The 27,300-nt window shown below is 43.3% G+C and overlaps 1 protein-coding gene across 2 annotated transcripts in view; it reads right to left on the reverse strand.

Moving 5' to 3' along the window:
* The window catches only part of RALGPS2 (Ral GEF with PH domain and SH3 binding motif 2), a 133,146-nt gene that overhangs the window by 85,673 nt on the left and 20,173 nt on the right, over positions 1–27,300 (reverse strand). For both annotated transcript variants that reach the window (XM_077332475.1, XM_077332476.1), the window contains exons 2-3: positions 11,376–11,519; positions 8,130–8,237 (exon numbers count right to left, since the gene is read on the reverse strand). In XM_077332475.1, the coding sequence (XP_077188590.1) occupies positions 8,130–8,237; positions 11,376–11,432 (165 nt within the window). In that variant the 5' untranslated portion in view covers positions 11,433–11,519. The remainder of the gene's footprint in view (positions 1–8,129; positions 8,238–11,375; positions 11,520–27,300) is intronic.

Raw genomic sequence — 27,300 nt, forward strand, 5'->3', positions numbered from 1 at the left:
TACGGCCTCAGCTGGAATTGGGATATTGGACTATATATGGACTTTAAGGACATTCTACCAGGGCCACCTTTATTTTGAAAAAAAAACCCTTGGCTTTGATAAAATTGCATGTAAACGCAGTGGACAGTATCAAGATCTTTTTAAAAGCACAAAATCAACACAAAGCATGACATACTATGAAAACAAGCAGAAAAAACACTATTTCTGGCCAGAGCAAAAATCCAAGCTTAGACTTAAAACCAACCAACAAACAAACATACACACATACCACCAGCAAACTAGCAGTAGGAACCTTTAAATGCTAGCAATGCTTAAGCAAAGAGCTGGGTGATCCTCCTGTTGGAAAGCATTCCACAACTGTGGTGCTTCTACTGAGGATGTAGTGTTCAGAGACTGCTGGCTTGGGATTTGGCAGGAAAATTTCCACATGGAAGGACTACAAAGTACTCAGCTGTTCAATTTTTTTCACAGTCCAACCAAGGCGCTGGGACACAACTGAACCGTAACCTCCCAAAAAAAAGAGCATGGAAGCCAGCCAAGGAATTACAGGAGGACAATAATTATCCATAGATTAAGTTGCTTAAAAAATTCTGACTGTAAAAATTCAGAACTGTAGCAAGGTTGATACCCACTATAGAGTCAGTTTCAGATACTAGATACTTCCCATCTTTCCAATGCCAAAGCAAACCTGGAATCAAGCCTCACAATTTTGCTAAAAAGCTAAAATGAACATATGTCATTTGATTCTGAGGTAGCAATCTGCAATATAACCCCCCATACACACACACTTTAACTATGTTTTATCTTTCAGTTTTATGACAGACGTTCACTCCAGAAGTTATTTCTTCACAATCTTGTATTTACTAGAATTCTTCATATTATATTGTACTAGTGGAGAAGCCCGTATTAAAAACAGACAGGAGGGGCAGCCAGAAAGAGTGGTGTGGCTGACATACAGTGTGACCGGCCAGCCTTCCTCTCCCTTCCCTGGCCCCAAGAGTGGTGGTGGCAGCACAAAGCATGTCTGACCAGACTTCCCTGCCCTTTCGAGGTGCCCAGAATCCTGGAGAGAGTGGCGTGGCGGCACCAGCAGGCCCAGTCTTGTGGCCAGGAGGGCAGGGAAGTCATGGCTTACCTCCTTGCTGGCTCTTTGTTGTTGTGGGAAGCACTGGAGGGGAGGAGGATGGGACATGGAAGAGCCTGTGATTGGCCCTCAGAAGTTCAGAGTGGTTCATTCCCTGATGAAGGCCAATCAGAGGCGCAGGAAACACAAAAATGATTTTATGTATAATAATAAAGATTAAGGGTGCAGGCATATAAATATGTAAAAACATTAAATCACAAATAAAAATAACAAGGCTTAATATCACCTGCCTCAATGATATTCAAAGGTGTGGTACTGAAGCCCTTTTTTTCAATTTTTCCATAGGAAGAATTGGAAATTTTAGGGAGTACTGAAAAAACTCTAATGAAACTTCTCTTTTAGAATGAATGAAATAGCTTTAAAGACAAGCTGGACATAATTGTGGCTATAATGGTGGATTAAAGAGTCCTCAAATTGCAGCTGACTTATAGAGACCCCTAAGGTTTTCATGGTAAAGAGATGTCTAGAGGTGGTTTTCCATTGCCTGCCTCTGAGATGCAACCCTGGTATTCTTTGGCAATCTCCCATCCGAATACTAACCAAGGCTGACCCTGCTTAACTTTCCAACTTGGACTAGCTTGGGCCATACAGTTCAGCGCAAGATGTATACAGCTCTTAAAGACACGATAAATTTATGTACTTAAAAGGATACCTGATTTTTATGATGGTAGCATGCAGGGATTTCATTGTTTCAATGGCCCTTTTGACCTTTCTCTTCTCTTGTATTGATCTTTTTACCTCTCCTTACAACTGCTATGACACACATATTCACAGCTTGGTATCAAGTAGCTCATTACCCTACTCCCTGGGTGTTGGTGGTGGAAGATCAGTAGGAGGTGGGCACAAATTGCACCAAAGCCTCGGAGGAAAGCTCTTGAGAGTTTCATGAAGAACTGAACTATCTTGCTATAAGAGGAAGAAGACAGCTGGAACTGCATCTAGATGTTATTGACCATTTGTGTGAGTCTATCTGACCAAATATATTTTATGTTATTTAACAAAAAGCTTGTGTTTTCTGTTTAATTTGTTTTTCCTCCCTACTTTTCAGAGAACAAAAATTAAGGTATATGGGTTATAGCATAGGATACAGGAACTTCCAGCGTTCCGCAGGCCCTGCAAAATGGAGATATTCTACCAGGTCTATGGTTGAGGACGGCGCAGCAAGGAAGATCTGTAAAGCACCACTTCCAGGATAGAGCAATATGAATGGCGGCTACGGGTTCCATCTGCCCCCCCTCTTCCCACTATGAGATTTCCAGTGGGGAGAATGGATTGTGGTTTGAATTGGGTTTTTTCCACCATACCAGCTCAGCCAGGGACAATCTGGAGACATCGCTGCCAGTCTGCTCCTGACCACCGCAGGGAGAGGAGGTCAGTAGGACTGTCAAGGGGGATGAGAACAGAGGTTTGGACAGGCTGTGCCAGCTCTTTTCACCCCCAGGCTGTCCTAACTTTCATGTCCAACTGTAAATTGCCTCAGAACCCTGACAGAGCTGACAGGAGGCTGGTGAGTGTGCTCCGTCCCCCTCCCTCCCTTCAAGCCTGCTGGGAAGAAGCCTATAACAGCCCCTGACTGAGGGGAGGGAGGCGTTTTCGAGAGCAATGCAGGGGAGCCTCAGGGCATGGGGGTGGACATTCCTTTTGAGGGGGGGGGATTTCTCCTTCTGCCAAACGGCTGACAGGGAGGCCCAGAAAAGCCCCTTCTCACTTAAAATACTGCTCTGCCCGGGGGTTAGACACAGCCAAGCCATGTGTACTTCCTTCTTTGCAACTCTCTGCAGATTTCAAGCCACTGCACAGCATTATTATGCAGATGAAATTGGATGCTGTTGCGGAGGTTCTTTTGTCTGTTTCATCTGCACAACAACCCTGTGCAGTAGGCCCCAAGTCTTTCCATTCAACAGCAGCCTGTGTGGGAGGCCCTTTCTGCCTGGGGGGCTGATCTTTATACTATGAAGATGAGCTGTAATTCTAGGAGCTCTCCAGGCCCCACCTTGAGGTTGGCTAGCCCTGGGTTGGAAATATTCCTGGAGGTTTGGACGTGGGACTTCAAAATCGTACAATGCCTCAGAGTCCAGCCTTTGAGGAGGCTGCGGGTGCGCTTCTGGGCCCAGGGGGGAAGGCTATGCTGCTGCCGGGGGGGGGGGAGCCTTCCCCCAAGCCCCAAAAGCACATCTAGCGACCATTATATTTACAATGGGCTTGGTCCTAGTAATAATAATAATACATCAACTTACTATTTTCTATTATGTATGGTTTTATTTGCAATTTTGCTTGCAGAAAACTCAGGCAGTTATAACTTTCAAATTCCAAATTGTAAATATTACACTTTTATATACTAAGCACATTAGAGAAGCACTTTGTTATTAAAGCAGTAAACTTAGTCTGGGTTTGACAGAACAGCAAGTATTGAATGTATTTCAACTTCTCCAAAAAATTCAATTTACCCCTTCCCCCCCAAAAAACATTCCCTCCCCATGTCTTCAACATTTCCAGAAATGTTACATCTGTACTCACAGAACACCTTTATTTGCTTTATATAAGGCCATGTTTTTCACTGAGATTCAAAATGAATTACAAATTTTATGCACAGCAAAAAGGCCACCAGTGCACTAAACCATGATATAAAATAGCATGATATATTTAAAAGGTTGATTATTTCAGACATTAAACATATAGTCCTATTCCCTTATTACAAAGTCCTCCTGAATAATTCCCTTTTCAACTTTCCGTAGAAGGGCAGAAATGCAGAAACTTCCTTGAACTCATCATGCAGGTCATTCTACCCGGTGGGAGCTACAACCAAGAAAGCTCAAGTTATTGACAGCCATTTATCTTAACCACCGGGTGGGTGGCACCAGAAGGCTTTGCAGTTATAAATGAAGCTGGCTCAATGGATCAAATCAAGACAGGCAGTCTTGGAGATGTGTAAGTATTATGCAGTGAAATTCTTTGTGGGTAATAACAGCACCTTGAACTGAACCCAGAAGCAAATCAGAATGCCTGCAGAATAAATGTATTATGCATACTCTGCCTAGTCCCCAATGGTAAATGAGCTGAGGCATTCTGCACTAGCTGGAGCTTCCAAGTTCTCTTCAAGAGTGTGTTGTGTGTATCCAAGGTGCCAGGTCAGCTACCTCCAGGTGGCTATCCTTTGAGTTAAACGACAATGAAAAAAAGCATTTTTTACAGTTTGAAATAATTTGAATGTTGGGTCAGATATAACTTCAGACTCTTAACAGAGTCGTCTATAAGAAGTACAATCTCCTTCAAAATCTCAGCCTTTCCAACCAACGTCACATTTGTCAGGATTAGTGTCATGACCCTGAGATATATGCCCATGAATACACCAAATCCAACTCAGGACTCTATGCAGTGAGAAGTAAACAGTAGCTTTATTGAGAGTCTCAGGGAGCAACTAGAGGAACTTGCCATTACAGAGAAACACTGCTGAAGATGCCCCACAGAGTATTTCAGGACCAGATATACCCTCCGCCCTGCTTCCACGAGATTTGTGCGCCAAAAGGCATTACCACAGAAAGGCAGTTTTATCTAAACTACAAAGTGAAACCAATCTTCAAATGTCTTAGCACCCAGATGTTGAGAGCCAAGCAAGGTCATCTGCATTCCTTGCAACACTAAACATTATCTGTACACCGCCCGTGGCACCGCGGGCGCCATGGACTAAATAAAAGAGTAAGGCGTTCTTGGGCGGGATGTGTCCGGGATGAGGAAGGGTCCGGATTGGACCCTTCCTCATGACAGACAATCGGAGGGACCAATCGGCAGGCGCCGATTGGTCCCTGTGATTCCCAGTCCCAGCAACTGCGAGCCGTGCACAGTGCGGCTCGCAGTTGCTCCTGGCCTGACACAACGAGAGGCGCGAAGCGCCTCTCGCCGCGTCAGGCCACCGCCCGAGGGAGCCCCCAGCAGTTGCGCGGAGCAGTCGCATTTTGACTGCAGCGGGCTTATTTACTAGTCTACCATAAAAGATAACAGGAGCAACATCAGGTATACTAAAGAAGTTCATCTATCTTTCAGGAAACAATTTTTGAAGAGTCTTGATTGTCTCTTCAATTCCTTTTGAAACACACCAGGTCTATTAGGCATATTTACTGGAAAGGAAGACCTGAGTCCTCCCTCCCACATACACATGACCCACCCTAAAAAGGGACATTTTTAATCTGCATTCAAATTAGTTATGTACAATACTAAAAATCCTTTTATGTGTAATCTTTTTTGGGGTAATGACTTACAGTCCTCGGCGTCTCCCTTTCTAGCAAATGCAATAACTGATAAGCTCATCATGAGAAAGAAGCATAAATCAATCTCAGCCAAATCTAATTTTAAATCAATGTCTGATCATCTTTTACTTAGCCGCTTGTTAGTAAATATACTTTTTCGCCAGTCAGTTTAAATATTAAATGCCTGGATTTTATTAAGGAATTAGATACTGCTGTATGAGAGTAACAAATTAAAATGGTGTTAATCCTCGAAAAGCTGAGGTCTTCTATGGAATTTGGTATTTTATAGCATTACTCTTTACTAACACCTTCTAAAAAGAGTAAATAAAAGCACAAAGAAATATTTATACTACACTTGATGTAAACAGACTGAAAAGTAAAATAATCAGAAGGCCTTTCTAATCTTCCCAAAAGTAAAACTGCTTGCAACCACTCCAGCAATCTTTCCGGCAACTTTTTGAACAATTCTCCCACACAGCGTCTGCACCTAGGAGAGGAAAATTTTTTGGGTGTTACTGGAAATTGGAACAACTCACACCCCTGTCTCTTAGAAATGCAACATACTCAGCAGGAGCCACATACCTAGGCAACAAGGCGGCTACTTGTTGAAGCAGTGGCTGAACACCACACTGTGAGCGAATTATAGCAACAGAATCCCCCAAGACACAACGCTACTTCATATTCTTACTAATTAACTGCTGATTTCATGATTGGTACTTATATATTATTTAACATACATTTGTTCACCATTTTAAAGGGTACAGCCAGCAGCTGATAGGATGGGCTCAAGATATTTTGGGGTCACAAGCAGGGCAGCAGCGGGGAAGGCATAGGAAGCCCATCACTTCTCCCTGGCAGTGGCAGCACAGGAGGAAGACAAGTCCCAGGAGCACTGCTGGCACCTATGGAAGTCACCTTGCAGTGGGGCAGTGGCACAGCAGAAGGCCGCACCAGTAACCTCCTCCCACATAACTGTCCTCATCAAAATGTAGTGCCCCGTGTGAGCTTGGTGCCCTGGGTGGTGAATTGGCCCTGGCATATAGACAAGACAGATACACACACACACACCAAAAAACCCAAAACAAAACATCTCAATCACTCACTCACTCACACACACACATCAATTAACAACAGTTACAGGCAAGCAACTATAATTATATATATATGAATGAAGCTTTCAAGAAATAACCACCAACAAGAGACCCAGACATTATGCCTTGGCAGGTGGATGCTTCTGTTCTCCACTTCTATATTCTTTCTGGTATTAAGAAAAACTCCTGGGATGTAGGAACACCCACTTCCACATTAATATCTGTTATAGAGGGAATAATGCCCAGAAGCAATTCCTCCTTGGGACATATTTAGCAACTGCTTGAGGGTGCAGTTTTGACAATTAAAAGGTCACTTGTCAATTGCAGTACTACAAGGTTATGTACGCTGTACAATATCCCTGCAACAAAGGGGGGAAGAATACAATCATATCTATACCCTGAAAGAACATTAAAATACACGATTTATTAATCAGCCCCTCTACTTTTACTTGTTGGTTTTCAACTGTAATGTTTGAATCTAAAGAATTAGGTTTCAGGAATGTTACCATTCCTGGTGGGGAGGGGGGATAGAACTGGGCAGTACAAAAATTGTGAAAACTTTAATTGCTAATTCTGTCGAAAACAATTCCCAGGCATGCACCACATCACCCCAGCAATGCTCTTTGTCATATAAGATAGATACACTACAGCATCTCAGTCAACCTCAGATAAGCCAGAAGATTAAAACTCAAAACACAAAACAGCAAGTCACACTACAATCCCCATTCTCACAGCACGTCCTCCTAACAAACTGTCCTAGAAGATGATACACAGATATGCTTGGCCAGAAGAGACAACAACTGCAATGGCACCTTCAGCAAATCTCTTAAATCACATTCCAATAGGGCTCCTATACAAAGGATAGGGTTATCCCTATATTTTTAGCCCATAGTTTGTTGGTTAGTCCATCACTCCCTGCCATACTCTCTCTTTTCTTTAAGGAGTTAAGACACTGCAACATAACAGATTTATTTTTGGGAGGGAAGAATGGGAAGAGAGAATACCCCTTGAGCCTCCAACCATAGTGTGTCCGCTTTTGCCAGGGTCTTCACAGCAATACCATGGAAGTCCCATATCCGGCCTGTCCTCCAACAGCTGTGCTGGCTACCAGTCAAATTCTGGATCAGGCTTAAGTTCTTGGTAATTACCTTCAAGGTCATACGCGGTCTGGGCCCAGTGTACCTGAAGGACCCTCTCACCCTATACCCCTCAAAGAGCTCTTTGCTCCACCACCTCCAATCGGATAATGATCCCTGGCCCCAAGGAAGTCTACGTCACCTCAACCAGGGCCAGAGCCTTTTCTGCCCTGCCCCCCACCTGGTGGAACAGGCTCCCAGAGAAAATCAGGGCCCTCAGTTTTGCAGGCATTTGTTTGAGGTCGACCAAAACTAAAAAACAGCCACTGGGCCCCGATCCGCCCTCCCTGAACCCAGGTGACTGATTGTACCAACCATGGGCCTTTTAGATTGTTACATGCTGAAAGTTTTCTCTGTTCATTGTTTTTATTGTTGTTACTATTCATTCATTGTGATCAATGAGTTCGACGTATTGTTCTGAATAAATAACACACTGGAAGATTAGTTGGAAGGAGTTTACAAGTACAAGGAAATTAAAGCAGTCAGATTAGTAAAACATCTGTGAATTACTTACCGCATATTCTTCTGGTGTAACCTTTAACACATCAAATACTACTGCATCAAAACTTTTCTTCAGTTCAGCAGAACCTTTGTCACTCAACGACTCAGAGCTGCTACTCTTCTGTGGGAACAGAAGGACAAAAGTCCTCTCAATGTAAAGCGAAAAATATATGAGTACATACCCATTCTAGGCTTTTTACAGTCATTCCCCTCCCCTAAACAGGTAGAAAACAGTGTTCAGTAAGGATTAACTCTAAAATGAATGAAATTTGATGTCATACATAATGGAAAACTTTTTTGAGAATTTAAAATGTGCACCTTTTCCAGAAAAAAACTACTTTTACAAACAAACGAAAAAGGCACACAGGCACTTATTGTTAGGGTTCCTTCTGCTCTGAGGGAGGGTGGACATCTTGACATGGGTGTACCCATGACCCATCAAGGGGGCAGGACTAAAAAACTTCCAGACTTCTGGTCTCCTACGTAGAAGTCACCCACTCAGTAATTCCTGAAGAAGTATCTATACTAAAACACTGAGTAAACTATTCAATATTTTAGGAAAGAGGAAACATGTTAGGACAGGAAAGAAGAAGACATTAATATGAAGAAAACAGCTTGTATTCCCTTCCTTTAAATCAGGATGGAACAAGATGCCCTCCCCTCCTTAGTGTAGAAGGAACACTCATGGTCAATGTTCATGTTCCTTTCCCACTCTGAGGGAGAGGGCATCTTGACATACAATGTCCCAAAGCAGTTGTATCCCAAGTTGGGTGGGAAAACTAGTCCATCTGTACCACGTGCTTGTAAGACCCTTGTTCTGAAGGCTGTGTCAGCTGAGGCAAGGGTATTCATTTGCAGTGTCTGAAGAAGATTGATAGAGATGACTACGAGCCACCTTATGGGTTGTTGTTGTTTTTTTCAACAGAAGCTTCAGTGTCCACTGCAGCCTTTCTCAACTTTTTTACTGTTGAAAAACCCCTAAAATATTCTTCAGCTTCAAGAAACCATGAAAATAATGTCATCAGGCCACATCTCCCTTCCACGCCTCCCCACCAGAGGTGACACAACCCAGACACTCCCACCAGGTGTGACATCACCAGGCCACTCACACAGCACAGGAAGTCACAGCACAGAAATATTTTCGCATTTTTTGTGAACAGAACCACACTTGCATTCTGGGCTGGCTGCCAGTTTGGTCTTCTTTCCCTGTGGGGGCCTGCAGAAACAGGGCTGGGGTAGGCCTATATGGCTCCATCTACCCAACCGTCCCCCCAATGATAGAAACAGAGTGAGAGCAGGCCCATGCTGCACCACTGCCTCCAAACACACCCCACCACCAACAGGGCGAGAGCAGGCCCATGCCAATCCCAATGCCAGAAATAGGGCTAGATCAGGCCTATGCGGCTCCGTTCTCTGCCTCCTCCCCCAAACTGTTTAGTTGAAATGATACTTACCTCTGTTTACTCCAGTCGCTACCATATTCTGTATAAAACGAGCCTCGGTAAGCAAAGATTTCTATGGCCTATTCCCTTTCCCACACCCTCCAGGTCCATCACTGGCCATTTTGGGAGGGGGGGGGGAACAGGTAGAAATGACCATATATGGTAATATCACCCAATATTTTAAAATTTCCAAATATAACTCCCATCCAATTGCAGCAGTAGGAATTGAATGAGCTGTGATTTCTGGTGGCAGCTGGAGCTTGCTGACTTGGTAAGTGTGCAAGATGAACTGACTCCAGGTCTTACTTTATTTTCGATGTATACTTATTGCTGCCCTAGACATTTTGATATGACAGCTGTTGAGATGACAGCTGGCTCACTGAGATGAACAGAGAATTACACTTATGCTGGGAGATATAGATTTTTAGGGCTCTGTGAAGATCTAAGCATGTGTCAGTCCTTTTCTTTGGGGTGAAATAGGTCTTGGCAGGATGAAGGCATAAATATTCTCTGGTGCGAGGAAATATTGAGCTTTGTAGTGAATACTGGATCTACTCTTAGGACCACTTTGTCCATATGAAAAAACACACAGACCTTCCCTGGTAGATATAATTTCTGATTATGATACCCTTGCCATTGACATCACAGCTTTCAAAAACAGAACCTTTACTCTCAACCATCTTAACGGAACTTCTCTCAAGAGGTTCAAACAGAGGGTGAGTGAGTGCCAACAGGACTACGTGTAACCACCAATAGAAAATCTATGGTCAACTGGAGGGCTGTCATGGACAGCTGGAAAAGTCTCAATGACCCCTGCAGAGGAGAGCAGTGAATCCAAGGAGTCCAGGTAGGGCCTTGCAATCTTTCCATTAGTGATGATCATCTGGAATCTATCAGCTGTCTAGCTATGTCTGGGATTTTTGGATCTGGACTTGAGCGCCGTACCGCGGGGGGGAGAGAGGCCCGTGCCTCCCTCCCCCCCCCCCGGTCCCCGGCCTGAAAAAGGATGGGGACCACTGACTTATGTCCTTTTGAGGCACCTGTTTCATTGTTTCATGCACTTTCGCATAGAAATCTTCTATTTCATTTTCATTAGCAGCCGTGGTTGGTGCATACACTTCTACAATAGTTGTGTTCATTGGCTTTCCCCAAATTCAGATGGACATAATTCTGTCATTTAATGCTGTGTGACTTTCTACTGCACAAGCTGTCATCTTATCTGCAATAAAGGCCACACTATTTCTTTTGATACTGTCGTAACCGGAATAGTAGATTGCAAAGTCTTCGGATGGAAAATGGCCATTGTCTGTCCGGTGTAGCTCACTGACGCCGAGCTGATTGATGTTGAGTCAGGTCATTTCTGATTTCATAACATCCAATTTTCCTTGTGACATTCCACGTACATTCCATATTGCAATCTTTCTGGTTTTCTTTTGGCTCAGGCCTCTGTGTTCTCCATGGTCTACATTGGCAGCTAAGTGTCCATAGATGCCCAGGTTACTGGTAGAGAGCTGTCGCCCTTCCCCAGTTGCTTGTTCAGGCCTGGGGGCCTACCACTCCATACCATAGCTGACGTACTTTCCATAGAATTTTTTTTGCAAGAAAGATGGGATGTGTTGCCATGTCCTTCCCCGTGCCTCTGTAATTGGCCTGCGGGCTGTGACCTCCGCAGTTCACTCCCTCACCACATTGAGGAATAGAGTGGGACTTTGAGGGGGCCATTCGTATATATAGATTAAATAAAAACGAGGCCAAGAGCCAACTCTGCAGTTTTAAAAACACAATTACACAACGGACTCTTGTTTCTGACTCCTTACCTCTGAAGCAGTAGCTGCAATATTAACACTGCTGGGCTGCCCGTTCATTAGGTCCATACTGCCCACACCATCAGGCTGCTGCCCTACATCTGAAGTAGTGGATTGAGTAATCAATTCATCATCAAGGCACCTGAGTCATCATTCCTAGAAGAAAATAAAAACTAGTCAGAAACAGTTTATAGTGCCATAAACTAAGGAAGTCATAGCCTCGTAACACAATATGGTAAACTGTTTTATAGAAATTTTCTACCTATCTTATGTCCATACAATTTTACAAAGCTATGCTCTGGGTCGTTGCCATTTGACATAATAAATGAGGAACCTCAATTTTCAACATAGTCTGCAATCTTCCTGTTCCCATCTTCTATGATCCTGGTTGCATATATTCTGCTCGGTATTCAAAAACACAAGTGTAAAGCCAAGGGGCCTGTATAGACTCTTAAACATAGCCCCCTATGCCACTTCTTTTAAGACTAAATTTATTTTTATAACAGAATAAAGGTCACCTGTTCAAATTTCCAAAGGACAATGACTAAAAAGAACTGTAACTCATTTAAACCTTAGCTTCTAAGACAATTTGTCATTAATCAGTAAATTTACTTATAGAAATGAAAATTGTTAAGATAGAATCTATTGGTTGGTATTGGTCTGAAGTAGCAGAATTTGTTTTTTGGGTGGATGCCTGTGCTTGCTGCATTAGGTTCCATTTTTAAGAAGCATTACCTCCTGCGTGGAAGGAGCCAGATGCATTCAGCCACAGCACGCAAACATAAAAACAGAATCTGTATGTACCACATATGAAATCCTCATGCTTGCACACAGCACAGATGTTGAAAATGTTGTGGTTGAGGAAGTCTTTGATATAACCACAGGCTGTGATTAAGCACAAACACAGATGTTATAGAGGTCATGGGTCTGACCAATGGCTGCTGGTACTGTTTTAGAGAAGAATTTGGTCATCTGGCCTGCACAGCGGTTGTAAATGGCCAAATTTTCCTTTAAAACAACATCTACAAATAGCAATTTGTACACCATAAAAAAACCTCATCTTTTAAATCACCCACATTTCAGTCATCACAATGGACAGCAATTATATGAAATATATTTCATAACCAGGAAGCTTTTGCTTTTGGTGTAACACATGAGAGGAGGGCAGAAACATGAAAGCCCAGGAATTTTGCCCCTTTTACATCATGAACAAATTGTCGTCATCCCCCCAATAGCAACATTTAGCTTCTGAGATTGCTTCAACCTGCCAGTTCAAAAATGTTAAGTACTTTACAAAGCACTTCCTTCTTATATTAGCCATTCAGTAGGGTCCAACTCTTGAACAAAAGTATTAACAAAAATATGGGACAATTTAAATCTTCAGAGAGAACTGCCTATAAGTGTACGGAGGACAACTTACCTCACTATCTTCACTAACTGTGCTTGTAACCAACTCTTCAGAACCAAGATTTTGATAAATAGCAATTTGTTAAGCTATTTCTCTTTGTCTTCAAGATGAAAGCTCAAACTCGATTTAAAAGTGTTTTATATAAATACTTCTACCTCCCCCTTTTCAAGAAAAAAACAACAACACTGCCCTGTACGCTTGCTGAACGTAAAAGTAAATTGCTGGACGTTTTCTGCTCCACGTAGCTGGATGTATTCACTACCAAACTAAATCATGGGGTAGGAAATGTACCACACATACATAACATCTGTCAGGCATTTGAGATATATCGATTCTTTCCAAGATAGATAGTTCTTCTCCCTATTTTTGTATGTTTCATGAATGTAGTACAAAACATACACAGTACAAAATCACAGGGATTTAGTTACTATGCAGAGCACTGATTTTGGGTATTTTAAATATCACATCACAGATATGAAAAAGCAGAACTTATGACTAAAAAGGTAAAGGTAAAGGTATCCCCTGTGCAAGCACCGAGTCATGTCTGACCCTTGGGGTGACGCCCTCCAGCGTTTTCATGGCAGACTCAATACGGGGTGGTTTGCCAGTGCCTTCCCCAGTCATTACCGTTTACCCCCCAGCAAGCTGGGTACTCATTTTTACCGACCTCGGAAGGATGGAAGGCTGAGTCAACCTTGAGCCGGCTGCTGGGATCGAACTCCCAGCCTCATGGGCAAAGCTTTCAGACGGCTGCCTTACCACTCTGTGCCACAAGAGGCTCATGAACTTATGACTAAATGTAAGCAAAAAATAGACACTCTTGATAAACAGCAATTTTTTACCTAATTAAACCTCATTCACGCACAGAGCCATTAGCACTGTTCCAGTGAGAATGCTGATTATCTACAAGAAATCTTTTAAGAGGGAAATTTAAACTTGTAGCAAGTGCTAGTTCTTAAATATCTGGTATGTCTTTCACACGATGGTGCGATAGTGCCACCTTGTGTTGAGACTTTGCAAATTTCAACTGCTTTAGAGTTTGAGAATAGCTAATAAAAACCAAGACAACCTGAAATTAAGTGTGAGTCACAGTCAAGTTTCAGTTTTGTTTGATAAACCCCGGAAATATGCAGCCCTAACATGTAAACATTTGAAAACTGCCAAATCAACAACTCAAATAATAATCACCTGTAAGTGGTAACCCTCTTAGTCTCAACATACTACTTTGGGAGACTGTCCTCCTGTATTCATCACAGATTTTTAAAAAATGACTGCACATATCCCCTTTGTAATACTTCTGGTATGTCCTAATGCATGTCTCATAATTTAGAAGCCTACCACCAATGGGAGGCTCCCCAAAGCCCAAATATCATGTTACTTTGGTTATTTTTAATTATTGCCAGAGTTAAAATGAACCTAAAAAGCTAAGGAATGGTAATGATATATTAGGAAAGCATTCTAAGATTCATGATTTTATGTAACCTGACAGAGTGGTTTCTCAGTAGAATAGGCTTCCTCAGGAGGTGGTTTGTTCTCCTTCTTTGGAAGTTTTTAAGCAGAGGCTAGATAAGCAGACCAGCCACGAGCCACTCCTGGGAGTGGCGGGATATGAATTGAAACAAATAAACTGAAACATAAATAAGTAGCCAACTGACAGAAATGCTGTTTCTGTGAACTTAGGCAGATTGTAAGTGGGTGGGCAGAAGGGCTTTTGTCAGAACTTGGCTCTTGCATGCCCAGGGAAGTGTTGATTGCCACTGTGGGGTCAAAAGGCAAATTTCCTCCAGACTGGACTGACCAAGGATTCTAGTGTTTTGTTGTTGTTGTTTTTTTGGGGGTGGAAATCATCTGAGCATGGAATTTTGGTCATTGTGGGTTGGCAGAAGGTTGTGAATTTCCTGCATTCTGCAGGGGGTTGGACTAAATGACCCTGGAGTTCTCTTCCAACTTCATGATCCTATGATTCTGTTTGTTTTCATGCACTGGATGTAACTATGTTATACCTAATTCTTAGCCACATACAATTAATAAACCATTCAAAATTTAATTAAAATAATGTAGATATGGTATAATTCTCCAATATTTATTGTATCCAACCTTACTCCCAAAGGAATTAAGGGAGTATATAGCAATATGTTCACTGGGGAAGGCACTGGCAAACCACCCCGTATTCAGTCTGCCATGAAAACGCTAGAGGGCTTCACCCCAAGGGTCAGACATGATCCGGTGCTTGCACAGGGGATACCTTTACCTTTATAGCAATATGTACATCAATTAAAATAATGGCAGAGTATTCGCAATGTTGTTTGCTGAGATTCATAACCATTTATGCCAATAGTACAATCGTATATGCTGAAATTAAAATGAGACACTTTATGTTGTTAGAGCACTAAAACAAGTTAGGCTTGATATCGCACATATTTTAACCCCCTTTGAACACAAAAGGAAACTCACATACAATCCCCCAATGCTTAACAAAAAATTGTACCAGTCACCACCTCTCTATCCCAGTACAAAAATAAAATGAAAAGCTCCTCAACATAAACTGTGCACTTCAAAGACCTGGTGATTAGGACTGAAATAAAAAGACATACACAAAAGCAAAGGCAAAATTTCTATCAAATACCAGTCACCATCATAATTAAGCAGTTGTCAAATTATAGCTTTTACCCATTTCCATTTACCAACTCACAACATCGTACTTTAAAACTCAACACTAGAATTATTTTTGCTTTTCTTTTTTGCTATAGTCCCAGGAGGAAAATGTAATGCTCAGAACAGATGGCCAGCATAAGCCTGATCCTAGGTCTAAATACTTTAAGTCCTTGTTAGAAGGTGTTTATCAGAGAGAAAAAGGAAGAACAAACAAGTAAGAAATTCACCCCCACACACACACACACACAACAGCTCTGTGAGGCTCGATGAATAAGCTTCCTGCTCACCTAACCCTGAGATTCAACGTAAGAACTTAAGTAATACCCTACTGGATCATACTAGTCATCCATCAAGTTCAGCATCCTGTTGCATAGAGAAGCCACCAAGCTGTCCTGGAGGGCCATCACTAGCAGTCTATTGATGTAGTACAACATTTCCCTGGTGATTGTCAAGGCACGTGGCTGCGTGAGCAGAAAGCTAGTAATTTAGTCCTGAATCTGAAGAACTTCACTTGAGGGAAGTATTTCCCCAATTATTCAATGAGAACACAGCTGGGGTTAAGGAATGCATCCCTAACACCAATCTCTCTCAAATACCTCAATGAAAAGAACAAAATCCAGTCGCACCTTTAAGACCAACAAAGTTCAATTCTGGGTATAAACTTTTGCGTGCATGCATACTTCTTTGGACACAATGAAGACTCAAATTTTGCTCTGTTACTTCAGACCAACATGGCTATCCACCTGAATCTTACTCCTATTGAAAGTGAAGGACAATATCCCCTCTAAAAATTAAACAAATCCTGGCAGGGGAATTAAAGTGGTTAGAGTCCTTAAACGTACAAAGCAACATGGACTCATAGGTGAACAAGTAAAGATTGGATGTATGTTCTACAGCCGGGGTAGTCAACCTGTGGTCCTCCAGATGTCCATGGACTACAATTCCCATGAGCCCCTGCCAGTAAATGCTGGCAGGTGCTCATGGGAATTGTAGTCCATGGACATCTGGAGGACCACAGGTTGACTACCCCTGTTCTACAGTACACGTCCCTCCAATACCTTCAAGTCTGTACACTGTATCATTTTGGTTGACCCAAATAATAGGTATAACAAAGCTGTTCTTCTAAATGTTTGGATTTCACTTGGGACCAATGTGGCTGCCTGGGTCTCCCTCACAACGTAGTATAAACTGCCAGGGACAAGGCAGATTAGCTCCAGATAATAACAGCCTAAAATCAACTACTTCATGGATGAGTGGGGCTGTAAATTCAGATTTCCCAGGTTCTGGATAAACAATAGCCCAGTACACTTCACTGACTCAATTAGCTACTTGAGCATCATGAATCAGCTAGTATACATTGTTGGTAACAAAACTGGCAAAATCAGACAGAGTTTATTGATGTTTATTGGCAAAATATAGTTGGGAATATGACTGAAACAACATTCAGGTGCACAAGTTCCCCTTCATTTTCTGTTTGCAGACAGCAAATATTCCTATTGACATTTTTATCCCACCATTCGTTCAATGAGCTCAGGGCAGCATACAGTTTGCTTTTCCCCATTTTGTCCTGTAACAATTCTGTGAAGCATGAAGACAGAGCCCTGGGTCACGCAGTGAGATTCATGGCACAATGAAGATCCGAACCAGAGTCTCTCAGATTTCAGCCCTACACATACCTATTTACTTCAGGAACAACAGGTGGACAAGTAAAAGACCCTGTCCTAAAGGAAGGAAAACTAGCAAAAATAACATATTCACACTTATCTGTACTAGCTCTAAGTGCACCGAGAAGGACAAGGCAACAAAACCCCTGCTGCAAACTGAACAATTTCATAGAAAGGATGGACCCAAGTAATTTCAGTCTTTGAATAGCAATAAGCTCTAAATCCATTTTATGACCATAATATATTTTTGAAGCTTGTTTTCCAATATATAAACTAATTACTAGCATTTTCCTTGAAAAGTACTCCTCCAGCCAGGCATTTCTAGTAAATAAGTAATTCATTAAGGATTTTCTACTTGATTGGCAGCCTAGGCCTTTAAATGCAAGCCACAGAATATGCCTAATTTTCTACCAACTACTTTTATTAAATGCTTGGCCCCACAGCTAAAATTTGGATCATATTAATAAAACTAAAAAATGTCTTAAGATACTTTACTCCCATTATATATGTGAAATAAATCTGGGATAAAATTGAACATATACAGTCTGTACAGAGAAGAGAAAAAATGTTATGTTTTTTCTACCACCCTATGTACTATTTTGAAAATGTATGGCAGTCGTGCTACTAATGTACTATAAGGAAATTAAGAACACTCGTAATTAAAAGAATGCTTTTTTACTGTGAGATACCGTAATACTATTACTCTTTACCAGGGGTAGTCAAAATGCTGGCAGGGGCTCATGGGAATTGTAGTCCATGGACAGTTTGACTACCCCTGCTCTTTACCCTAGAGTTAAGAAAGAAAGAGGTTTAGAAATTATCGGACAGCTAACGAAAGCAATGAAGATAAACCCTCCCCTCTTTGTTATGAAGAATTTAGATCTTTTGCATATTCAATCAACCTTTTAATGGCATAGTGCGGAAGATCTGGCTGTGACATCTGCCATCCCACTGATTGTTAGGGCTGATTCAGCTGATCTGGCTGGCTAGGCATGTGTTCCCTTCCTCCCTCACCCCTCCATGTGGGTCCCCCCTCCTGAAGGTGCGTGCTCAGTTGAAGACGATGACCATCCCAGATAGGAGTGTACCATTCTTTGGTCAGGAGTATACTCTAATTATTTTTTGTACTAGATTTTAAGCCCATTTTAGTTTTTAATAAAATGGGCGCTAGACTGACCTTGTGGGCGTCGTCCGTGGTTCTTTGTCAGCTCAGGTGAAGTGGGGCGACGTTCCCAAAGCTGCAAGGGCGCTGCAGCGGCGGCGAGAAGGCGGGAGGGCCCTGGGCGGCCACGACAGGCATTTCCATGCGTCTCCCGGCCATTGGAGCGGCCGGGAGAAGGCGGCGCGCTCCCCCCCCACCGCGAGCCATGGAGAGGCTTCTTCCAGCGCGGTGGGGAGAAGGCGGGAGGGCGGCGGCCGCCGACAGCAGCGATCTTCAGCCGCCCCCCGGCCATTGGAACGGCCGGGAGAAGGCGGCGCGCCCCCCCCCCACCGCGAGCCATGGAGAGGCTTCTTCCAGCGCGGCGGGGAGAAGGCGGGAGGGCGGGGGCCGCCCACGGCAGCGATCTTCAGCCGCCCCCCGGCCATTGGAACGGCCGGGAGAAGGCGGCGCGCCCCCCCACCCCAAGCCATGGATAGGCTTCTGGAGGCGAAAAGGGGGGACGGTGCAGCCCGGCGACAGCAGCAGTCTTCAGGTGGGTCCCGGCCGTCGGAGCAGGTGGGAGAAGGCGGCGCGGGCCCCCCCCACAGCGACCCAGCGGCCGGGAGAACGGACAGTTGGGCGGCTGTGCGGCTGGAAAGGAGCAGGGCCGCCGCGTCTGCGACGCGGCAGCCCTGCTCCTTCCCCCGCATCGACTCGGGCGGCTGTGCGGCTGGAAAGGAGCAGGGCCGCCGCGTCTGCGACGCGGCAGCCCTGCTCCTTCCCCCGCATCGACTCGGAGACAATGGCGGCCAAGGAGGCAATGGGGAGGCGCGCTTTGCGCGCCTCCCCATTGCCTCCTTGGTCCAGGATTGACACTCGGAGGAGCGAATCAGGAGCCGCTTCGCGGCTCCTGATTCGCTCCTCCGAGTTTTTATCCCGGACCGAGCCCGCCCTAACTCCTCCCCACTACCCCTTACTCTTTTATACAGTCCGTGGCGCCCGTGGCGCCACGGGCTGTGTACAGATTCTGAGTATTTTATAGGTGTGATAAGTGATACTTTATTACAAAAACATTTATTTTCTTTCATGCTGCTTGCCACATAACTGTTGCTCTTAACATTTTCCTGGAAAGGTACAACCTTTGTGTTCTACTTTTGACATACACAGTAGATGATTATTAAAGGAAGTCTGAGGAAGTCTAATTAGCTAGAACCTCTAAACATTTTAGCACATTACAACTGTAATTCACTACCGAGATCATATATTTCTGATCCAGAAACATACAGGTTACTGATAATCAAGCATTGATGCAAAGGCTGTCACCTAATTAAATATTTTCCATATAATTAATCATCTGCCTATTAACACACCTATAACCCGTGTACATTACCAGAACTCCATAGCAGTTTTCTTCATTGAAATACAAGTCAGTTTTTATTTATTAAACTGCTGATTGCCAGCTTGGTACAGTGGTTAGGAGTGCCATCTTCTAATCTGACGAGCCGGGTCTGATTCCCCGCTCCTCCACGTGCAGCCAGCTGGCTTGCCACAGCACTGATAAAGCTGTTCTGACTGAGCAGTAATATATCAGGGCTCCCTCGGCCTCATCTACCTCACAGGGTGCCTGTTGTGGGGAGTGGAAAGGGGAGGCAATTGTAAGCCACTTCAAAACTCCTGGTGGAGAAAAGCAGCATATAAGAACCAGCTCTCCTTCATTGTTTGAAAAGAATAATGTAGCATATTATTTATCGTAAGCAAATACAAAAAAAAGCCTTTACAAAGACAAGCAAGGCCTTAAATCACTGCTCATTATTAAAAAATATGTCCTGAAATGTTAAGCCGATTACCTTTTACAATTCTAACACCCAGTAAAATCAACATACGGTCTCTGGAAATAAATGACGGAACACTGAACCTTTGCTCTTTCAAAGCACGTAAAAACATTGTAAATGTATTACTCTCAGACTCCAGCATACTTACCAGATACATTTTGAACATATATGGCAGAGATGTCTTTATACAACACACTTGAGCAATCCCTTCAGTATTCGCGGAGTAAAACATTCTCCAGCACTAGTTTCCAGAGTTATCTCTATACACAGGAAAACTTTCTCATCATTAAAAGACTACAGACACACCAACATTAAAAAAATCAAATCCTAATGGCCTTCAATAGAACTTACAAAAATAAAACTGCATCTGCATTTGTTGTAAGTTTAATATATAAAAAAACACTAGAACTAGAAAGATGCTTAAGATTCACATTCTACATTCCTTCAAGTAAAAAATACGTTACAAAAATTAGACAAAATTGCCTTCTATCATTTAATTAGACAGAGAAAGGTAAACCTCAGCATATTACCTACTCAATCTATGCTTTCAAACAAATGGAACATCTGAAGTCTGGAACTGCAATCTTAAATGCTAGGAGTCCTCACAAAATTTTAACATACCTTAAACGTACAAACCCACCCTATACCGAAATAACTGACAGGATATCTTCCAGACAATCTCAAGAACAAGACAAAGCTATTATTTTAATCCGAAGAGGTGTCAAATTGCTGTGTATGTATGTATGTTTGTATGTATGTTTGTATGTATGTTTGTATGTATGTTTGTATGTATGTATGTATGTATGTATTTTATATTTCAATTTATTTCCCACCGCTCTTGGCCAAGCTGGCTTGCAGTGGGTTACAGGGTTAAGATCATGACAATAACAATATCATAAAGCACAGTACACAATTAAATAACTGCGGAAGGTATCCAGCCACTCAACGTTTCACCTCCCCCCCCCCAATTAATCCATGCTCAACAAGTCCTGTCAGCAATTAGCCTGTGCAACAAAGTGGATGGTCAAGATGTAATAATGTATAAATATCAAAGCTATCTGAAAAACAGGAGGGGAAGACCCATGGATCTTCCAGCCCTAGCCTTGGCCAAATGCCTGGTGGAAGAGCTCTGTCTTGCAGGCCCCGCAGAACTGTGATAGTTCTAACAGGGCCTTCAGCTCGTCTGGGAGCTCATTCCACCAGGTAGGGGCCAGGACCGGAAAAACCCAGGCCCTGGTCCAGGCCAGGCGTGCTTGATGTGGGCCAGGGATCACAAGCTTATTAATGCCCACAGAGTGAAAGGCTCGAGAGGTAGGACATAAGAAGACACACAGTCCCTCAGATATATCAGGCCTGGACTGCAGATGGCCTTCAAGGTTAAAACCAAAACCTTAAACTTGATCTGGGACACCGTAGGTAACCAATGTAGCTATGCTTGGGTTTCACAATTACCTCTGATATATGCTTTTGTTTTTCAAAAAAAGGGAAATATTCCTATTACAACTTGGTAACACTTTAGAAGTATGGTCCAGTACAGTACAATTAACACTTCCCAAAATATTCAGTTAGTAGTATTTACAGAATAAAAAAACAAGACCTAGATAAAAATATGCTACGTCTCAAAAATCTAGGTATATTTATTTTAAAATGCTTACTTCTCCTATATAAGTACAAGATGGGTTACAAAAAAACCTCAATAAATCACAGCATATATAAAACAAACATAACTTCTACTTCATGTATCAGCTTAGGGCTGGTTGTTTATTCTTATGCAAGCAGGCTTCTTTCTGCACACATCAATGATTTTTCTTTGTAGCCTACCTTCCCCCGCCCCCCCCAAAAAAAAACTCTCAAGGAAGCATATTATAATGTTCTGATTCCACACAAAGCATTAAAATTTGTGAGTTTTTAAAACCACAGATAGAGAGAAAGCTTCTCATACATTTAAATTTATATTAGAATGTTATTACTTTGCCTTAAAAAAATCAGAAGGCATTGTATTAAAGAAAAGGGGAATACAAATGTTTATGGCATTCTCTTATCTACCATAACATCAAGTGTGAGCTGACCTAAAAGCACAAGCTTGAATTTACAAAACGTTTCTAGTTATTACAATTTCAAAAGTTAATGAAAACTTGTTCAAAATCAGGAATTATATCAGATTTCAGCTATAATATATATATGCCAGGCTTTCAAAAGGAATAGGTTAGCCTTAACACAATACAAAGAGCCTCTTGTGGCGCAGAGTGGTAAGGCAGCCGTCTGAAAGCTTTGCCCATGAGGCTGGGAGTTCAATCCCAGCAGCCGGCTCAAGGTTGACTCAGCCTTCCATCCTTCCGAGGTCGGTAAAATGAGTACCCAGCTTGCTGGGGGGTAAACGGTAATGACTGGGGAAGGCACTGGCAAACCACCCCGTATTGAGTCTGCCATGAAAACGCTGGAGGGCGTCACCCCAAGGGTCAGACATGACTCGTGCTTGCACAGGGGATACCTTTACCTTTAACACAATACAAACCATGGCTATCAGCTCATCACTGCTTCCTCTTGAAAACTGGCAGCAGTGTGGAAAAGACATCTGGTGAACTTTTTCTGACTACCATTCCTGATGAAGGGTCAGAGCTGAATGGACCCCAAGGATCTGGCAGTGTTACCAGAGCTTGACTATGTGTGCTAGTGGCCCCCCTCTGCCACTAGACAAGTGGGAAATATCTCTCATAAGTTAAAGAGACAGTCTGCCCCTGCTAAACAGACATAAACTCAAGGCAAACTCTCAAATGTTAAATAGCTGGTGCATGCATCTACAGTTTATTAAGATGTGAAAGAGCAAAAATGAATCTCAGTAAAGGTACCAAAGCAAAACTGCATATGGAATACATTCGGCCTCTTTAAAAAGTACTTTCAAACTTTGGCTCTCACGTTTCGGTCAAGCTGGAACTTCTCTCCATATCCCCAGCAGCCAATGAACTTCCCCAAAGATGGCATCCAAAGCTTGCCTGACAGTATTTTTTTTGCGGGGGGGACGGGGACTGTGTTTAGGAAAGGAACAGCATGTGCAGGCACACCCTCCTTGGGGGAGAACGTGAATTATCAAGTAACTATTGCTTCAATTCACAGGCTCAGTGCAAACATAACTTCTCCAATCTCCTAAACATATGCCAAGGTAATGTGAACATATCCTCTCAGCATGATTCCCCATCTACTTTTTCATGCAGGTTTATATTTAAGCACTGTGATATTGTTATATTGTTTATATTTATGTATTCATTCATATGGAGATTTTGAGACCGGCCCTCTCCAAAAAAAATGGTCTCTGGGCGGTGCGCAACAGTAAAAGAGTACAAGGTATAAAGCAAAAGCAAGTAAGAACGCTAAAATACAATTAAAATCAAATTCTTAAATCCTATTCATTTGCTTCCCCTTGGACGAGAAAAACAGTCTAGCGTAGCAGTCCCCAACCTTCTTCTGGTCGGGGACCGCCTCCGGGGGTGGGGGAGAGCCAGCGGCCCGGCTGCCGCAGATGCTAATAAACGTGCATGCCCAATTGCTGCACATGCGCGTTTTGGCCACCAGGTGGCGCTAACACGCATGCGCAGAGTTGCCGCGCATGTGCGTTTTGGCCACCAGGGGCGCAAACGCGCATGCGCGGCAGTTCCGCGCATGCGCGTTTGCGTAGCTGCAGCACCGCCTGCCGCACCTGCCGCACCGGCTGCCGTGCCGGCCTCTTTTCCCCCCCCTCTCGCTGCAGGGGGGGAGGCAGGCGCGGCTGCTGGCAGCCTGGTATGATGGCCTTTGCTGCCCGGTACCGGGATGCAGACCGGGGGTTGGGGACCCCTGGTCTAGCGAACCAAGCAGACAAACTGCATTTTATGAGAGCCTGGCTCAAAGAGCTGGTTAATGACATGAACTGAGATGCGCAAACCTAGATCTCTTTTGGCCATGTTCTACAAAGGTAACTCAGCAAGAGAGTGGATAACCTGTACACAGAGGAGGGAGGGAATGGTCAAGCCCAAGCCACATCATTTCCTAACAGTGATCAGGATGGAGATATTGGGAACATTGAGCCAAGACACCAGATAACCTATGGACTGAGGGTCTATTCCTCTCCTTCTTTTCCTCATTGGAACACAATGACAGATTGTCACAGGGGTTTTAGCAGTTTCTCCAGCATTTATACATTTTAACCGTATGATGATCAACTGTTGCATAAAGAGATTAGAAGTGCAATTGTAAACAGCTACACCCTTCTAAACCTATGCACTGCAGTGCACTCAGAAGGGGTAACGGTTTCGAATCAGATGTAAATGGCCTTTCAGAGTTTTTAAAAATTTCAACCTATAATCTGAAGCTAGTTGTATGTGTACAGTGTCCCAAGTGACAAACCTCTGAGACAACTCTTGCTATTTGCTTTTACAAGTTGCTACATGCATATCTGAACAAAACCAATTTCACTCACTGGAAGCAGCCCAAGGTTTTATTGGGTTTTGAAATTATCATCTTCATCAACTGCCAGCTATTGTTTCTACAAAGGCTATTTCTAGGGTGCCTTTCCATTTGCTAATTATCAGGGATGTTTACCTGTTGTGACCACATTTCATTACAAAGGAAATTAAAAAATTAACAAAATCCTCTACAACAAAATCCCCCTAACCTTTTTATCGCCGGGGACTGGTCAACGCTTGACAATTTTACTGAGGCCTGGGGGGGGGGGTAGTCTTTTGCTGAGGGATATCTCCGCCACCTCAGCCCCTGCTCCACTTGTTTCCTGCCAGCGCCCCTGACTTCCCACCACCCACTGGGGGGCGCTGTCAGCAGCAGCTGCGCAGTGCCACGCCGAGGGCGGCCACCGGAGAACACCAAAGGTGAGCCAGTGGCAGAGTGGCAGAGCAGCCCCCAAGGCAGCAGCCAGGGAGGAGGAGGAGGAGGAGCCACAGCCTGGTACCGACTGACCCACGAACCGGTCCCGGTCCCCGGACCGGGGGTTGGGGACCACTACAGGACACATTCACAATATCTTGCCCACCATGTTTAAGAGACTGGGAAAGCTCAATGGAATAAACATTTAAGAACTGCCACCCAGAATTTCAAACCAACTCAAAGGCCATCTATGAAGGGAGGAGGGAATCTTTAGATAAGTCCGGAAGGCCAGCACTGATGGGTCCAGCTTCAGGGGAGAGAGCATTTCAAAGACCAAGGGGAGTGGCAAATGCCAACTCACAGATTACTACCAGCTTGACTTCAGGTAAAGCTGGTGCCTGCAGGATCACACATACAGACCAAACTGACTCTGAAAACAAACTGGAACCCAGAGCAATTAAAATAGCACTGGCTTTAAATGGTTGTAGAAGCCTGTCCCAGAAAGGTCTCTTGCAACCATATCTTCTGCCAAATGAAGCTTCTGGGGTATCTACAAGGCCTCCTAGTTAAAGCATGTAACAGTAACATAATCTGAAGGTAACCAAAGCATGCACAATAATGTCTAGATCAGGGTTCTCCAAGCACCATGATATAACATGTCTGGAAATTATGAGGGCATTAACAAAAGTTTGGGTGTCTTGTTTCAGAACACATTGACATAGGCAAGACTCAGCTTCCCATCAAGCCTAAATTTAGGGTAGAATCCAAACTAAATTCTCCACTAGCAGATGGTGAAGCACATGGACTGCCAGTTCCCTCTTTCTGCTGCAGAACACTGATCTGTCGGTCATGCCACTGCAGACAGACCCCTGTTCCTCAGAAGCAGCATCTTGGGGAGACTGGACTGCTGTGGGAAAGGAAGAGGAAGAGTCTCTTCTCTCAGTGGATCCAACCCTTATTGCCTTATGATAACATGCATCTTTTTTTTAAGCGAAAGAAAATGTACTGATTGGCATAGCTAGAAAATTTCAAAGAACAAATCGTGTTGTATTTGCAAAACAGCAAAAATATCCAATACTTGAGGGACTGATGCAAACTCCTGCACCCTATGCTACCTTAGTATATGTTTCTTGAGCATGTCAAGTTTTATAATACCGAAAAGAGCACTACTTGGGAGAGAAATAGTCTCATACAGTCAGAATGGTTAGAATTACCTACATATTAGTTACCAAGTTAAAACTTCAAAACTCTGAAAACATTGAATTCTTTGCTACATTAAATACATTGCAGCATATTAACTGTTGCTCAAATTGTTCACAAGTCTCACATCCCTGAAAATATGTTTTCTATATCTATGGTATACACAGGAATTATGTTAAGTTTTTCAAGGTATTCATTCTAAGCAAGTCAAGCTTTGTCTTAAAAAACAATTCACTCATTCCAAACGAAAAAACAAATTTCTAGTGCACTCCAAATTTTTCCATGTTTCCACCGGGGTGGGGGGTGGAACCTGTTGAAAAACACAAGGAAACCATGCAAGTGCTCCCCTCCAAGTTTTCCCAGGCTTTCATTAGAAGCAGCTACAGCTGGCGTATTAGCCCTCACAAAAAGGCACACCAAGTAGCTTCTGTCATCTCTCCAAGGACAGTGTAAGAAGCATTCACAACTTGCTACACTGATATTGCATGAGAGAAGCATACAAAGCTTTTTTGGCTTGTGAATTGCTGCTTGCTGCCTTCCCCTGGTTCTAGAACTGTGGGAGCTTAAGTAGCACAAGATGTAATCACAAATTCCATGTGCCAAACTGTACATTTTTACATTTTAAATATCTTATAAATTATTAATTTTATGTTGTTAAAGCAATAGAAGAAGAAGAGTTGGTTCTTATAAGCTGCTTTTCTCGACCCAAAGGAGGCTCAAAGGCTTACAGTCATCTCCCCTTTTCCTCTCCCCACAAAAGACACCCTGTGAGAGAGCCCTGATATCACTGCTTGGTCAGAACAGCTTTACCAGTGCTGTGGCGAGCCCAAGGTCACCCAGCTGGCTGCATGTGGGGGAGTGCAGAATCGAACCTGGCATGCCAGATTAGAAGTCTGCACTCCTAACCACTACACCAAATCCAGTATTTAATTTATTCCTCCCAAGTCTCTATTACTTTCTCCCCCCCCCCAATGAACCCATCACTTTTTCTATGGCTTCAAAATTCCCAAACATGTTACATCTTTAGGCTCATCGGTTCTTTTATTATCACTGTGTGGCATATCATTAGAAAATCTACAGTTGTCAGAAAACTTTCTAGATCCACCTTTCTCTTGGGGAAGATCTTTCCAAATGATCCTCTTCCCCTGTGGAAATCCTAAACCTTACCTAGGAATAATAATCA

This window comes from Paroedura picta, chromosome 4 (assembly GCF_049243985.1).
Source record: "Paroedura picta isolate Pp20150507F chromosome 4, Ppicta_v3.0, whole genome shotgun sequence".
Taxonomy (NCBI): Eukaryota; Metazoa; Chordata; class Lepidosauria; order Squamata; family Gekkonidae; genus Paroedura; species Paroedura picta.